This window comes from Tachysurus fulvidraco, chromosome 26, assembly GCF_022655615.1.
Source record: "Tachysurus fulvidraco isolate hzauxx_2018 chromosome 26, HZAU_PFXX_2.0, whole genome shotgun sequence".
In the NCBI taxonomy this organism is placed as follows: Eukaryota; Metazoa; Chordata; class Actinopteri; order Siluriformes; family Bagridae; genus Tachysurus; species Tachysurus fulvidraco.
The window spans coordinates 9495777-9513275 of record NC_062543.1 but is presented as its reverse complement, the minus strand read 5'-3'; the positions used below and the strand labels follow the sequence as shown (position 1 = coordinate 9513275).

The 17499-nt window shown below is 36.4% G+C and overlaps 2 protein-coding genes across 5 annotated transcripts in view; both read right to left on the bottom strand.

The window, feature by feature from the left end:
• Positions 1-1000: 1000 nt before the first annotated feature.
• On the bottom strand, positions 1001-10833 carry ajm1 (apical junction component 1 homolog). Its single transcript, XM_027167981.2, has 2 exons — positions 10486-10833; positions 1001-6269 (listed from the first exon to the last, which is right to left on the bottom strand). Exon 2 carries the CDS (start codon positions 6219-6221, stop codon positions 3012-3014), a length of 3210 nt encoding a protein of 1069 aa, XP_027023782.2. The 5' UTR covers positions 6222-6269; positions 10486-10833; the 3' UTR covers positions 1001-3011.
• Positions 10834-12578: 1745 nt separating this feature from the next.
• Positions 12579-17499, bottom strand: part of mapkap1 (MAPK associated protein 1) — a 39321-nt gene continuing 34400 nt past the window's right edge. For all 4 annotated transcript variants that reach the window (XM_027168024.2, XM_027168028.2, XM_027168022.2 and 1 more), the window contains 3 exons: positions 16705-16842; positions 14322-14419; positions 12579-14159 (listed from right to left, as the gene is read on the bottom strand). In XM_027168024.2, the coding sequence (XP_027023825.1) occupies positions 14037-14159; positions 14322-14419; positions 16705-16842 (359 nt within the window). In that variant the 3' untranslated portion in view covers positions 12579-14036. The remainder of the gene's footprint in view (positions 14160-14321; positions 14420-16704; positions 16843-17499) is intronic.

The following is a 17499-nucleotide window of genomic DNA, read 5'->3' as shown; positions in this document are numbered from 1 at the left end:
CCAACAGAAGTAAAATGGCATCTGTCCGCAGGTCGTCTGGTTCAATTAAGACGTTTTCCAAAAAAACTGTGTCGCTTGGTTAACACTAAAGGAGAGTTAAGACTTGAAACAATGAAAAATTACAACTCTCATTTACAGCGGACACTTCTGGTGTTAAACTTAATCTGTTTAGTGTTAATTCAACACTTTATTTTAACACTTTATGGTAACACTGGAAAATCAACACCGGTAAATTTACTGTGCATGCCTTCTTTGAAGCACTTCTGCATCAGTCAGTTTTATGGTCGAGTCTTCATCAGCGATCATTTAAAGACTTCGCCAGGAAGGAATTAGTGCTGGGTCTGTGAACTCATAATTTGAGCTGAACCATTAGTACCTAAGGACCTCTTGGTTGCACAATTATAAATGGTTGTAGAAAGGACATTATTTACATTTACATTATTTACTGTCCAATGTTACACAAATGAGGATGGGTTCCCTTCTGAGTCTGGTTTCTTCCTCATATCATCTCAGGGAGATTTTCCTTGCCACCGTCACCTCTAGCTTGCTCAATAGGGATAGATGTTAGAGATACATAGTATTTTAAATTTTAAATAAATATTTTTAATTTAGTTTTAAAGTTTCAATTCATTGATTTCTTTCTTTCTCTGTTTCTATATTTCTGTAAATCTGATTTTAGACAATGTGAATTGTTAAAAGTGCTATACAAATAAATTGAATAGAATTGAAATATGCTGTTGGTCATATCATCATGAATGAGTAATTACTGATTTCAGTGGCCACAAAATGCAGACAGATGAACTACTCAATAATAAAATAAACCATTTTGCTTTTGTTCTACTTTATACAACAATATCATTATTTCATCTTATTAGACATTTTGCCCTGTTGTTTGAAACAAGCATTACCATTAGCAGGCTACTGTGCTATTTTGAGGGAACTTTTTTATCATAGATGGTGATTTGAGGGTGTTTATGCAAATAATGTTACCATGAACAAGAAATTTATAATTGGTTTATCAATGGCCACTGCATACAGTTGTGTATGCACATGCATGATAAATAACTAATTTTCTTCTTCATACAAATGGGTTTTACACACAAATATAATACTTTGCAACTTCATTAGTTTCATACCAGTTAAGACTTCCACATCATATAATTTCACAGATATTAATTACAGATTATAAATAGCAGGGATTAGCAAAATATCATCATGAATATCAAGTCCATCTCTCAATACTTACTCCTTGAAACATTAAATTACTTGGTGACTGAAAACTTTCACAAACAGACGTGATATTTTAAAAATATATCATTGTATCAGGATAAAAAAAATAGATTTACAAACAGTTTTCTAAGTGCACATAGCATGCTGATAATGGTTTAAAGGTATTTCTAAGTCTAGATATTGTTTATTGGAATCATGTTCATAACATGCAAGAAATTAATTTTGCAGTTTTTAAAATGGAAGAGAAATAGAAAAAATGTGCAGCACAAATTATTTTGTTGAGGCAATTAGGTTATTTTTTTGTTCAGTATAATTGTTTTCAAGTCAATTATGGCTCAAGATAAACTATAAAACAAATATAAATGCACCATTGTTAACAATAAGAGAACTTTTTTAACATTTGATACATACTATTCCAGGCTCCAAATACCTTACTCTTCAAAGTCACCACTTCTATGTTCATTGTATGGCCAAAAGTATGTGGATAACACTCAATCATTCCATTCAGGTGTCTTTGCCACAACCAGTTGCTAACAGGTACATAAAATCATGCAATATTAATAGACAAAATCTAGCAGTAGAATAATCCATACCGTGAAAATGTCAGTGACTTTAAACATGGTACTGTTATAGGATGCCACCTTATAAGTTACCTTAAGTCAGTTCATGGAATTTCTGCCCCATCAACAGTAATTTGCATTTAGGATCAACTCAGTATCTAGCTAATAAAATAAAATTATATTCTGAGGCATCACTCACTTAAAAGTCAAACTGCTTCTGAAAACAACATCTGCAATACAGCTGCATATTAGGAGTTTCATTACACGTTTTTCTATGCTGAGCAGCTGCACACAAGTCGCACAAGTAAGATTGCTATGCACTATGCCAAGCATCAAGTGGAGAGGTGAAAATCACTAGAGTGATAAATCATGCTTCACTTTCGGGGAGACTGATCTGGTTGTGACAGATGCCACCTCCCCTAATGCACAGAGTCAATAATTGGATTTGGTACAGAAGAGATAATAGACTGGTTCAAGTGAAGGGTAATATTAATATATGAAGAGTTTAGGATATACCCTTTCCTGTTCAGAATGTTAATGCCTATGTGAACAAAGCAAAGATCATAAAAGGCAAGGTTTAACCATTTTGACAAGTGACCTCAATCCCACTGTACCCATTTTGAGATGAATTGAAACGTTAAAGGCAAGCCTGAACTCACAAATGCTCTTCTGACTTAATGGGCTTAAACAATCCAAAATCTTCCCAGTCTTCCAAGAAAAGTGTAGGTTATTTGGGTTGCAAAGGGAAAGACCAACTCCACATGACTGCCCATGGTTTCAGTTCAGATGTCCCCATATTTTTGGCCATAGCGTCTGTTTGTCTTTCTATCTATCATTACAAAATATCGAAGTATGAACCTGTTGCTTGTGTTTTTATTCTTCAATTCATTTTATATGAAGTAACCGTGTGCAAATACTTGATTTAGCCACAGTACATCATTTAAATGTAATTTTTGGTAGTCTTGGTGAGTTATGACTGATTTAGTGACTTCCTGCAAGTAGCACTGATTGGCAAGGAGTCATGAAACCATTTTGATACCCACTGTAGCAAAATATCAATAAAAATGTCAATAAATAGTTTCTGATTTGTAACAATGTAATACTATATTAGATGCATTAACACATGTTTAAATAACAAAATAATATAAGTTTTGTATATGTATTTACATCTGTCACACATAACTAAATAACTGTATAATGTGTATATATAGGTGTATTTATTTAAATAATATCATCTAGAAGATGAGGGGTAGCAACCCAATCCAAAGTCCGTGGCTCAGAAGCTGCCATTATCATGCACATGAACTGTTTGCCAGTTCTCTTGTCAATGGGATAAATACTGGTAGGAGTAAACCTTCTGTTGCTCTCAACAAACTCACACAGTTTCTGATACACATGGGGGTATTCATGGCGGAGGAACACCCCACGAATTCTTAGTTCCCGTTGAATGTTAATGAAACAAATCTCTCTAGCTTTTCTCCCCTCTTCACCTTCCTTGTCGATATCAGCTGTACCTGGTGGTGGAGTAAGAATCAAAGTCTCCATTTCATGTTCTTTCCCATGAACACTCCTTTCTGGGCTGTAAGAGGCCAAAGCAACCTTGGCATACTTCCTAACTGTTGGGGCCTTTACCCTTGGTTGTGATCTCTCAGGCACTTCACCAACAGCAATGGATACATTCAAGAGAAAACATTCATTTGGATCATAGTCCTTGCCTGCATCCTGTAGCTCTTTACAATAATCTCCAAGGTTATCCATGTAACTATCTAGTTCACGTATAGACAGATATGTTGGAGACATTAAAAGGCTTTCTAGGCCATACTGAAGAAAATTTGTTGATGATCCTGGGTTTGGAAAGCTCAAAAACAACACCCCTTTTCCTCGTGACAGGTATCCCACTTTGGCTATACGTGAGAAAGCTTTGTGGACATCTGAAGTTTCTCTACAATATTTAATAATGTGGCGACATATACTGCCGATTCTTCCATACAGACAGCTCTCCTTGTGAATAGCCCAGTCCTCTCTGCGGCAGTTGCGAGAGCAGTAGTATGTGTAACAGCTGTGGCACGATTTAAAGTAGAGGCAAGCATTAAACAATGTCTCTGTCCGACGGCATTTATTGTTGGAACACATCATTGTCTCATCCTCATCTGGACTCTGGTCAGGAGAGCAGTCCTTATTATTTTGTAGGCCATCACATCTCACCTCAGTGTCTCTTATGGTGTGAGGATCTGTTGTTATGGATATTGATGGTTTGTCACAGGACATGCTACTCTCATATACTAGCTTTGAAGTCTTTCTTCCTGATGCTACTGCTTCTTCATCAATATGCTTGAATTGATCCATCACAGCTTCACTGGCCTGTATACTAGAGGGGTGTTTATAATCAACGACCAGGTCAGCTAAAAGCTTGTCAAGTTGTTCTAAGCTTTGTTGGAGTGAAGTGCTATGATATGTCTTATCTTTAGTTGAAAGGGGAATTGTCTCAAGGTAAGCAGCATCTTCATCTGGAACAATTTTAGAATCAAGCACATCCCAACTGGCTGAGCGTACCTCAGCCTTATAGCCCTTGCAAGGTTTGATATCATTGTCTGTAATAGTAATTTCCGGAGTAACATACCAGTGTTTGCTTGAGGTTCTCTTAGTATCAACTGGGTTTTTCTCAATCAAGGAATTATCAGACAAGGATAAAGCTGCATAACGTCGAGGAGAACTTGACAGATTTACCACCACAGGTTTTGGTCTGTCATTTATTGAAGTTTGTCTCCTTTGATATAGGAGATTTTCATCACTTTTTCCATGAGACACAGGTTGTTCCTGTGCTACATGAGTATTGAGGATATTGTCCCAAGATCTTGAGTGAGTCCTTGAGTCAGTTACTGATCTTGTCTCCATACACAGGTTACTGTACCATGGGGTAGACATAGACTCTTGTCTAACTTTTGCCAGTGTAACATTAGGTGTGTATGAAGGATAGGGTGTAGAAAAGCCAGACACATCTGAGCCATAAAAATCATTTGATTTTGGCTGAACCATGTGTGTATGATGCCTGTCCTCTGTGTAGTATACCTGAGCTGGGATGTAACTTTCCATTGCAGGTACAAAGGGATCACCAACATAAAAAATCCTAGGAGGAACTGTTTGAACCTGATGTGTCCTTGGATCATCCTCAATTAAGGTTCGTGCAGGTGGTGTCTGTATTATGTACTGTGCTGGGTCAGTATTATAAAGATCTCCTTCTGTGATATATGGCCTGTCAGGTATAGTATGAACCACATGAGTTTTTTTATCTTGGAAATAATGTAATTTAGGAGAGAAGCTTTGGCTAGGAATGGTAAAATAATCATCCTGATAGTATGTTCTTTTGGAAGGTGAAGATTCATATTTCCCCAAATTGTCTACTTTGGAGAATTTAGTTGGCACATTGGGATTTGACTTAGCTCTTCTCTCCCTTCCATATGGTCTCATCTCCCATTGAGAAGGTATCCTGTGTGGTGGAGTCTTTAATGGCAACATGTAACTGGTTGGCATACTTTGGGAATACTGATAGGTAGGTGTGTATTCACATTTAAAATATTCAGTGGGAGTTGGCGTTCTAAAGGTGGTGCCATGGGGAGGTACTGTAAGACCTTGGCTGCCATTACTGGTATACCTATGCGATGGTATGTCCATCTTTGTAATGGATGACTTTTGACCACGTTGCTGCAAAGCTGCCTCATCAGGTTTAATGTCCACTCGACATTTTACATGAGGACTGGTAGCAAGTTTAACAGTCCTTCCCTCATCCAAACCTTCAGGCATATAAAAAGGAGAGTGCCTAATGGTATCAGTCCTCTGTGGTTGCAGTTTGATGGGATGTACCTCATTAAGGACAGTATAAGTCGGTCCATAGAAGGTGTCTCTGGCAGAAAACTCTTGCCTGCACTGAGAATGTTTTGGAGATCTTGGATTCCTTCTTAATTCAGGAGGGGAAGAATCAGTTATTAAAGGAATAAAGTTGGTCTGGACTCGTGAGGCACTTCTTGATCTTGTTCTTCTTCTAAGTGCAACCTCACCAGCCATTTCAGCAGTTAGAACTTGAGGGGTTACTTGCAAGTTATAAAGATCTGGGGATGAAAAACGGTGCAGTTTGTGTCTTTTATGTTGTGCTAACACATTCCAGGCATCATCTGGGTTGGCAATAAATCTGTCATCACTTATCCAAGGGTACTCCATATCGATTTTGTTATATTTGGGATTGTGTAGAGATGCAGCATCAAACATATGACTGTGCTCGTTTTGGTTGTTCCAGAAATCCTCCAGTGCACTGATATATTTGGAATCACATTGTTTATAGCAAGAGTAGAGCTTTATGTGAATATAGATGGAATTCAGTTTAGCAGTTTGATACACAGCAGACTCCAATATATTGGTTGGATCTGTGATTGTCATCTTAGTCAATTAGTTTTCTTCATCAAATCATATTCAGGTGAATATACCCTGCAAAATTAGGGAGGAAAAATTATGCTCAATTCAAAAAATGTGTATACTAACTGCAACTACTAACAGTAAGAAGAAGAAGAAGAAGAAGAAGAAGAAGAAGAAGAAGAATAATAATAATAATAATAATAATAATAATAATAATAATAATAATAATAATGACAACAACAATCAACAGATGCATTACACCAACATTCACATTAACACTTAACACTAATTTAAAAAAGGGTACTTAAACTTAACCCACATAGTCTGAGGATGACCATACCCCAAGCTAAGGACATAGTCTCAAAATCTAAATATATCACATAACACACATATCACATTACAAATGAATGTTACATTTTTGATCATTATTGAGGTACAGATATTACTCTGTAATAGTAATAATTTTGACACTAGTGAGGTTAATTATTTTTTCCTTGCTAGTTAAACTTTTTTGTCCAAAACCAAGACTAATGAGAACTTAGACTGAAGAGAAGCTCAAGCATGCACAGTTTGCTATCTCTCTCTCTCTTGTGTATCGGTAGCTGAAAAAGTTATTTCACCTTGTGTTTTCTAATCCTGTGTGCTGGGCCAGGCTTTTGTACTTCACTACCAAAGATATTTCTTGTTATAATGATTATAACTCCATTGCAGATTTATTGTGATGATATGCCTGGAAAAAATTATGTCCTTTATAAACAGCAATATTCCTGTTACCATTACAGCACATCTATCTATCAACACAGTCACTCAGCTGATGACATTTACAAGTAACCACTGTTAAATTAGAAGTTTTGGTTGCAGATACAGCTCCTTGTATATATGCTGTATGTTTATATGATCAACAATGGTGTTGAAGTACATGCAAAAACAGAGGAGGAACAAAGTGTTAAAGTAATATTTGCGCATTCACAATGCCCCTTCTAAAATATAGTTGTAAAAAATTTTAACATTTAAATTTAAACATAAAATACATACGATTCATGAACATATGAAAGAGCAAAACCATAACATTAAAACCACCTGCCTACTATTGTGAAGCTCTCCTTGACCCATCAAGTTCCAGTCTATACAAGACCTTTAAAAGTTTGCTGTAAATTGCAAGGTGGGGCCTACATGGATTTGGGTGTGTGTCTGAGATCTGGGGATTTCGAATTGACAGTTTTTTCATGCACCTCAAAACATACTTGAACAATTTTTACAGCATGGTGGGGTGCATTATCCTGCTGAAACATGCCACAGCCATTAAAAAGTACGTTGATGAGGAAGTATGATGTTCCTGCCATTTTTCTTTTGGGAATTCTTGGGTCCTGGATTTCAAGTGGATGGTACTTTAATATGTTCATATCTAACATTTTTCATGACCAATTACACTCTTCCATGGTAAGAGTATTCCCCTCCAAATGTATAGAAACAAGAAAGCCAATTCCTTTGTATGTGAAATAAGAAATATTGGAACATGTGACTGACAGGAGTTTCTTGTTTCCCAGGTGTGCTCATTTTAGATTCATTGATAACATCAATAACTGTGAATGTCTATTCTTGGTTTTGCATTTGTTTTTACAAAGAATAAGAACAAGCTTGCCCTTGTTTCATGGCTAGTGATTTGGTAGGATAATGCCCTGCCACACTGCAAAATTGTTCAGGCGTGGTTTGTGAACATGAAAAATAGTTGTTGTCTTGACTTGTTGACTTGGCCTCCAAATTCCCCAGACCTTAAATCAATCAAACCTCTGTGGGATTTGATGGGCATGCATATAATACCTCAAATTACAGAACTTCTGTACGACTCTCTGAGATCCCTCTCTGCTGCCTACAAAGCTGCATCCTACAACTAGTCACAGTTCACCGTGGTGACTCCAGGATCCTATGCCAGGGACTGAGAATGATCAGTAAATGCAGACACTTCTCTGGCAGATATGCTAAACACCTATGCTTGTTTTGAAGCTACAGCTAGCCTAACGTCCTAACGGCTCCATCAAGGATGCCATTACATACCTTTCCAACACTGCCCTGAGCCACCTGGACAGCAGAAATGGGAATTATGTAAAAATGCAGTTTGTCGACTATAGTTTAGCATTTTACACCATAATTCCTTCCACACTCACCTTGAAGTTGGAGGTCCTAGGACAAATATGCATTATCTCCTCTCACCCTCAACACTGGAGCCCCACAGGGTTGTGTACAGAGCCCCCTGGTGTACTCCCTGTACACTCATGACTGTGTGGCCACTTCCAGCTTCACTAACAACATCAAGTTAGCTGATGACACTGTTGTGTTGGGCCTCATCTTCAACAACAATGAGACAGCCTACCTACAGGAGATTAAAAGCCTGGAGACATTGTGCCAGTTACACAATCTCCTTCTCAATGTCAGCAAGACAAAGGAGCTGATGGTGGACTTCAGCACGAAGCAGGAGAGGAACTACCAATTGCTCACAATCAACAGGACCCCATTGGAGAGAGTGGACAGTGTTTGGTAACTAAGTGTTCACATCTTCCAGGACCTAAAGAATGTTCTGCAGTAAGATTGTCAAGGACCCCAGCCATCCCAACAATGGACTCTTTTCTCTGTGGCAGTCAGGAAAGCATTTCCATTCCCTGAAGGCAAACACAGAGAGAAATAGGAGGAGCTTCTTCCCACAGGCCATCTAGGCCCTCAACTGGCAGGACACCTAGAACCTGGACGCACTCCCTCACACACAACACCAGCTACCTCAGAAGGACCTTTTGCTCACTATACCCTTCTCGCACTGATCACTTTACATTTACTTTACTTTGCACACTGTCATGTATATCCCATTCAATTCACTGCTCATTGTACAGACCCATTTTACTATTTTTCCTTATACTTCTACTTACTTAAAATAAGGAACAGTTGTAAAACACACATCACTTGTCAAATTATATTTGTCATACATGTATGACATATGCAATGTATATATGTCATACATTGCTTATGTATGACAAATAAAATTTGAATTTGAACATTCATGCATCCTCTAAGTCTATTCCAAAACATACAGTTGATCCAGATATCTTGGGTCTCTTTGGTACATATGCTGACACTAAATACATCTGATTTGGGAAAGTTGAACCCCCCTGTCAGGTAACAACAACCATGTCAACCAAGTCAACAGAGGTCACACATTTCCCAATTTTAATGTTTGATATGAACATTATCTGAAGCTCTTGTGAATAATTGCTTGAAAAGGAAAAAAAAAGTGCCCATTGAGTATATTAGATAATAACTAATTCAATACATTTTAGTAAATAATATTATTTAAATGTAATGCTGCATGTTGTTTTTTTTTTAACACATACCTATTATCAATCTAATTATGAACATTCCATTTTATATTCTAGTTTTGTGTTTTATAATTGAAATGTATTTAAATCCCTGTTCTTAGTCATAAATAATAAAAATAACTGAGTCATAATGAAACTAGTTTGGTGTGGTTAAAGCAACTAAGGTACATGGTATTAAACATAATCCAGCATTGTGGGAGCAAATTAATCCAAAGGGTTTTTACAGAGCACTGAGTTACAGAATCTTCTAGGCTGTAGCAAATACATCACTGCACCATCTTACTGCAAAATGTTGTATGTCATCTGGCAAAGCATGCTCAGAATAACAGCAATGTATATATATGTAATTTCAGCTGGTTCTGTAGTACCAGTCTTTCTCTCCTGATTCAGCACATCAGGTGAATGTGATGACCTTATCAACGTTTAACTCGCTAAGTTAATGGATGGACAAGGACTAAGGAATACCTATAATACAGCATTTCTTGCCACGTGACGTGAAAATGCATCATGCATCATTTAAGATGAGCGTACCTCTGGCTAACATAAAATCATATTGAATCATGTCGTAATTCAAAATACATATTCCGATCTCAATTAAACGATAAGTGTTATTAGTATTGCGCAACGTCTTGATGAAACATGATGACACGGTATTTGGCACACGACTAATATTCCTTCCGCCCAGGAAAGCAACATGCACACAAACATGTATCGATACGTTTGCGGTGCCATCGTTTCGTAAATATTGACCGTGTAGCACGTAACGTTTTTAAATGGCTAACTGAAAACTCAGCGTGGTAGCGGACACGACAGTAGAGTCAATAGGATGAACTAAACTCGGAACTAACATTTCCACTCGCCCATCATTTACAAAAGATGAGAGTGACAGCACAACAGACCGAGGTGTACGGCGATAATCTTACCGGTGAAATCCAACAGCCATAAGTAGAATTATCCACTTTTCAGATGCACCACAGTGACGCATAATTTCATGGGTGTTTTATCTGTATGTCAGTTAGAAGAAAATAGAGTCAGTTATTTCGCTTTTTCGGGCCTAGTAATCTTTGAACTGCATACGTCGCGTTATTACTCCCTCTGCCTCCCTTCTCGGTAGAATCGGGTTGCAAGCAGTGATGTGTGCCGAAAGCGAACGATTCGACTCTTTAAACCGGCTCTTTCAGATTTTAACGTAAAGATCCGATTCACATATTTTTCAGAGGGTATCGTAATGTTGGAGTTGGATGGTGGAAACTCCTTTACATTTTAGACATTTATCCTTTATTCGGTGCGACTTACCTTTATTTCATTTATACAACTGAGCAGTTGAGGGTTAAGTGACTTGCTTTTAAATATGCACTAAAATGTCGTACATTGCTGCAACTCAGTATTTATCAGCTATCTTTTATTTTGATCCAACATGTTCACTATTAATAAAATTAGTAGTTGTAGTAATAAGCAAATAACTATATATTCATACACATTCATACTTAAATCAGCCACTTCTGGTTTGAATCCATGCCACAGTTAAAGTGTATCAACCTGTATCAACACTTTCTTAAGAATACCTGTAAACCAGTCGTGTCAGCATTATATAAAACATGCAGATCTGTGCAAGCAGCTTTTGGTAATGTCCTCATAAACCATCAGAATAGACAAAATGTGATCTTAGTCAGATGATTGTTACTGCAAGATAGGCTGGTTTGAGTATTTCTATAACTGCTGATCTCCTAGTGTAATTAAGTAAAAACAAAATGTCAACAGAATAGGAATGGAAATGTGTTGTTGGTGAGAGATGTCATTGAAGAATGGCCAAACTGGTTTGAGTTGACTGAATTTTTTCCATCTACATCAGTGCATTGGTTACCTGGGGAGGAGATGGTAGCAGGATGCAATATGGAAAGAAGGCAAGCTGGTAGAGGCAGTATGGTGCTCTGATGCAGTATGATATCTTGGTGCTAGATACCACAGAACCATTTTATTAGTCTTGTAAGCCCATGCTCATTTTTCTGGAAGCTCTTGGGGTGATTTTGTGGTATATTTGGGTCAATATTAATTTTTACTGTGAAGCACCATCATATCAGCTTTGTAGCATTTGAATTGGATGTTCCAACATGACAATGATCCAAAGCACAGGGTAAGGTTGCCAAGGTTCCAATGGCTACAGCAGAAAAAGGTGAAGGTTCTGGAATGGTCTCCTGACCTCAATATCATTGAGCCACTTTGGGGAGATCTCAAACCTGCACTTTGTGCAAGACAAGCAAAATATTTACAGGAACTAGAGACATTTTGCCATGAAGGATAGGAAGCTATGCCACCCGAGAGAATTAAGGACCTCATGCGCAATTATTACAAAAGACTGCATGCCACTGATGCTAAGGGGCAATACAATATTAAGATCTAAAGGTATGCAAATTTTTGAACAGCAATTATTTCCTATTTTTGTTGTTTTGTTTGATGATTGTGCCATTCTGTTATGCCTTCCATATTAACTTGAGTCCTATAAGAAATAAAATAAATTCACTCTTTTTTCTTTACAAATGGTACACATCTTGCAAATTCTCCCATAATATGCAAACTTGAGCACCACTGTTTATAACTGTATCCAGGAAAAAGTCTCAACATTGTGGAACTTGAACAATGACTCATTGTTCACATGTTCTATGCTGCAAGAAATAGAAGCAGTTTATTTCACATCTTCAGATAAAGTATTCTTCAACCAGAACTCTTAATGTTAAACACTTTATGGTACAGTATATCAGTAAACATCCCAGTCCACAACAGTTTAAAACAGATCAAAAGAGTCCTCTAGCATAGAATCTGATTGGTCCATCTAGCAACTAATCATTTGATACTGGGTGCTACCTGTTTAAGATTCTGCCTGCAAGTGGCCAGGAGCAGGACAGAAGAGTTGCCAATGTTCTGAGTGGTTAGGATTTGTAGGCATACCAGAAGGGACAATAGCAGTGGTCCAAAATCAGCCCAGAATCTTTGATCAAGCAGAATAAAACAGATGAAATCGGTTTTCATACCAGTCTTTATTGGGAAAATGTAATTATAGTAACTACATAATCTTGCAAATATTGTTAATGCCATATATCTTGTTAAATATTTTACATTAGAAATGCAATTATGCTGCACTTCCTCCAAGGATAAGGGAGGGCCTTCTGTCAGTTATTAGAATTATAGCTGCACAGGCAACAATTGAATGGGGAAAGCCTTGAGTAGTATACTCAAAATGGCACTCAGAAAGAAAAATGAGATTTCAAAAAACCCAACAAAAGTTATGCTGCAATGTGCAAGTATGTTGCCATATTTTAAAGTAAGCAAAGTGCTAAGCAAAGAAAGTAATATTCAGATTATACATTACATATCTCAGGTTTGTTAAATATTATGCAAAATAAAGAAGATGTGTAGTCACATGACAAAATGACAGTCAGTCAGTCAGTGATGTCTGGTGCAGTATTTGGTTTGTCTTTAATTCACAAAATCAAGCATCCTTTTTAAGCAAACCTAAAAGTGAGTTACCTAAATGCTTACAATCTTATGAGGAAAATAACAAATATAATGGCTATGAGGAGAAGACCCATGTAACTAAGTTTGGCAGTCCATCTATAGATATATCTATATCTAAGGCCATCTATAGACTATAGTGAGGAAGCCTCTACTGATAAAATTCAAATAAACAGGAGGTGGATTGGACTGCTGTCAACCGATATAAATAGTACTACAGGGAGTTCACACAGCACAGCAAGGAAAAAATGTATTAACACTTTCAGGAAATGATGCATCAGTCAGTCAATTGATTGTTTCATAAAACTAGGTGGAAAACAAGCAATTAATTACAAGATCACCCCACAGTTGGCACCCAGTTTTCAGACACTTATTAAAGAAACAACTTTTAACTGGATATTGAACAAGATATTTGTACTAGAAGCTCTTGTGTGTATGGGACCTGCACTCTTATCTCTCCTATCTAAATATCCAAGCCATATCCTGTACTTATTATGTACACATGGTCCAAAGCATAAGAGGTGAGAAGAAAAAGGAATGATAACTGTATGACAGAAGTATATACTGACATGTTAATCTGTTACCGTGTAGGAAGCTCTCTGCATGTGTGCATACAATCCACAAGCTAGCACGAGTTTCATCACCCTTGGTAGCTTAGAGGGATGAAATAAAAGAGAGCTCACAGAAAAAAAGAAATACAAAATGTAAATCAAATTTGAACTTTCAACAGACCAATGCATTATTTAAAATAAGCCTGTTTCGGTTTCAATGTTAAAAGTCACAAAGAACAAATGCCTTGTTATTTGTAGGTATATGTCCCCATAGAGTTAAATTTTAAATTCTTGGATTTTTAATGTGGTTAACTTTAACTGTAGAACCTTGATTTTCACATACATTTGCATTCAGCCTGTTTCTGTTTTATTAAAAGGTTCTTTTTAAAAAGATTATTATTATTTATTTTGTCCTACTGGCTTGATTTCTTGTCTTTCTGAAAGCTAAAGCTGGTTCGTCGGCTGAGTTTTCGTTGCTTTTGTGCAAAATAGTCAGCTCTTGAAGTGCTGGCTCGAGACTCAAGGATGTAGTTCACCTGATAGAAAGCAAGAGCAAATGCAGCATTCAGTGAAAACATTTAATTGTGTTCTATTATTTTATACTGTTTGCCAAGCAGATACATGGCTACTGAGAGAAGTGAGGGGTAAACTAAAACAAACATTTTAATGACAATAAAATGATTGGAATGATGATTCACCTTTAGAACGATCTCATTGACTGTAGCAGCATCACATTCAAAGAAAAGGACCTTGTAGTCATGGTTGCTAAGATATGTAAGCTTAAATATTGCATGGCCTGGAAAAAACATAAAAGCGTTAGTCCATTAGATATTCTATTCACAGTCAAGCTATTTACTGTTTTTTTTTTTTTTATATTCTTACATATAGTGCTCTTTGAAAGCAATGGAATGGCAAGGTCAATTCTTTTGTTTTTTTTTCTACACTCTGAAGATATTTGGATTTTATATCTAAAGATGAATATGAAAATATGAATTTTGGCTTCCATTTCCTGATACTTACATCTAGATGTGCTAAACAACTGAGAAAATAACACCTTTGGTGACAGAAAACCCAACTGTTAGGTGAGCAAAAGTATATAAAACAAGTAGCAGAACATGTAAAGGAAAGTGAATGACAATTCACAATCTTTGTTTTTCATGACGTTCCAAATGGTTGTATTGGCTATGCCTGATGCTTGTACAATGGCTCTAAATGATTTAAAAAAAAAAATCAGCTTTGTGTCTTCATGTTGATCCTTTTTAACAACAAATGCAGTCATCACAGGCAAAACCTAGGAATTACTTTTTAATATTATTAATTTAAAAATGGGTGGTGCCAGACATAAAATGCCATGTTCTAAGTTTACCGTGTTTAAATGTAAATATCAGGAAATAAAATCTGAAATTTTGATCCATCACTTCATATTCATCATTTGCTCACATACACATGTATATATAATACATATAAATATATCTATAGTGTACAAAAAATAGGCCAATACCTTTGGAGAGGACTATAAATATTTGCCTCAAGTACTCAAATTAGTGAAAAGCAACAAAAATTTTTTCACAAGGTTAATGTGAACAAGAAGCTACAGCCAACTCAGGTAGTACAAAGTTTTTTGTATAAGCCAACTTGTAGAAATTGTCTTGATATCCTCTAATTTAGTAAGACAATGTATCTATTAAAGCCCACTGCAAAAACTAAACTACAGCTGTCTAACACCACTGACCACAAAGGAATCTATTAGGGGTGTGCAAAGCAGCCGGTATTTGTATCTGTATTTGTATTTGTTGAGGGGGTAAAAGTATTTGTATTTGTATTCGAGTAAAATTCGAAATAGGCATAAAAATCCTTTTTTTTTCTGTTACACTTCTAATTTACGTTATAGTGTAAGTATTCTTTAATTATATTCATTATAATAATTATGGATTGCAATATTGGTTGATGTTTTTGAATATGTAACAAGGAACGTCATTGAAAAGAAAACAACATAACAGCCATTAACTCATCCATGGTTAAACTAATAAAATACCATTGTGAACCCCACTACCACCTGTCCTTGTTGGAGGATGCTGAACAGACAGAATAAAAACAAATAATACTTCAAAGAACTGTTCTTCTTCTGAAAGAACTTCTTTCTAATGCACAGAATTCCAAGAACCCCTGACTGGGAGATCTGGCAGAACAAAAGTTGTATTCTATATAATACTAAAAAATACAGCAATGCTATTGTCAACTGTCTGCCAAAAAAAGACAGTTTTTTAAATGTTTTTAATTATTTTTTAAATTTTTTTAATGTTTTATGTTAACCATAACTTATAATAACCATAATTTCACTTAGAAGAACAGAACTTGAGCAAGTTTTTTTTTTGGCTGGTAGAGGACCAAGAGATGGCTCAGCAGCAGCCACACTCTTTCCATCTTTTCAAGATGTAGCCTATAGCCCACATCTTGCTGCCTGCAAAAGACAGAGTAACTTAAACGTACCATATAACTCCCACAAGTGCATACAATACGACACAACTACACAAGCATTGTTTATCCTTTTTAACAGAACGTTACTCTGTCAACAGCCTATTGTCTAAATTACCGAGCTAACAGAGCTACTGTACGTAAACAGAGCGAACATAAGAGCACCCGACTGCAGACGTCAATAATGCAGCGTAATGAAATAATCTCCCGATCAAACTCCGCTTCCCGAAAGTTATGAACTGCCTCTGGAACCCAGTTAAGGTACAAAAATCTATTCAACAAAAATAGTGATGCAGAGATGTATTTTTTCGCTCAGCCGAGCCATCTCTGTTGCTGTGTGAGCAGCCTGTGTCAGTCACCTCTTTTACCCCCCGACTCCTGAACGTCACTCACTCACTCAATCATGCGGGCTGCACTGCGGTCTCTTGAGAAAACGCAGCTTTTACAGTTTTTCTTGTTCCCGAATACAAATATTTTTTAAGTATGTGTTGGAAATAAGTATCAGTAAAAAACACGCTATTTGTGCCTTTCCGAATACCGTATTCGGGTTCGGCTCCACCCCTAGAATCTATACATCTAAATTACTTCATTAAATGCAATACTAACTTGGACTCTTCTCCTCTACCAGGTCACATGCACAAAGCAGGTCTGAGTCAATAGAAATTGGCTTCTGTCGTATCCAGAACTTTGTGCTTGTTTTCTGATTGGTGACAGGGTCAATCTCCACCTTCTCGCCTGATATACCTAAAAACAAAGGGGTAAAAATTGACTATTTTTATACATTCTACATTAATGTAATATAATATCATTCATCTGTAGAATAAACAGCAGAATAAAAAGATTAGACAAAAACATCTGAATATACCATACCTAATTACATTTATTTAAATAGTAACATGACAATTTATTTGAATGTAAACCAGTTTAAGTAAGGAATAATACACAACAGGATGTGGTGATGGGAAAAATAATTAATAGGGTGGTGCGATGCTGAGCTATACTAATGGCTAACCCTTCTAGACATATGGTTACCACATTATTACTCTTACCTCATATTACATCAGAATTTCCATTAATTTAAGTTAATTAAATGGACTCACTCAGACTGATGTGAAATTGTAACACTTTAATTTGAACTCAAAGGTAACTCCAGTACAATATTCACTCACATTTTCCCCTTTATTTAAAATGAACTGTAGCTGCTGTCCTATAACTGCATGATTTTATGAATCTATGGATAATTGGCTAATTGGATAACTGCATAAATGAGCAGGTGTACAAATTAATAAAAAATGGACAATAAATGTTAACCTTAAAACAAAGGTATTTAAATCTATATGCAGGGATTTAAATAAATAACATTCCAATCAGTATCAGCATAATTCATTTAAATGTAAGAGT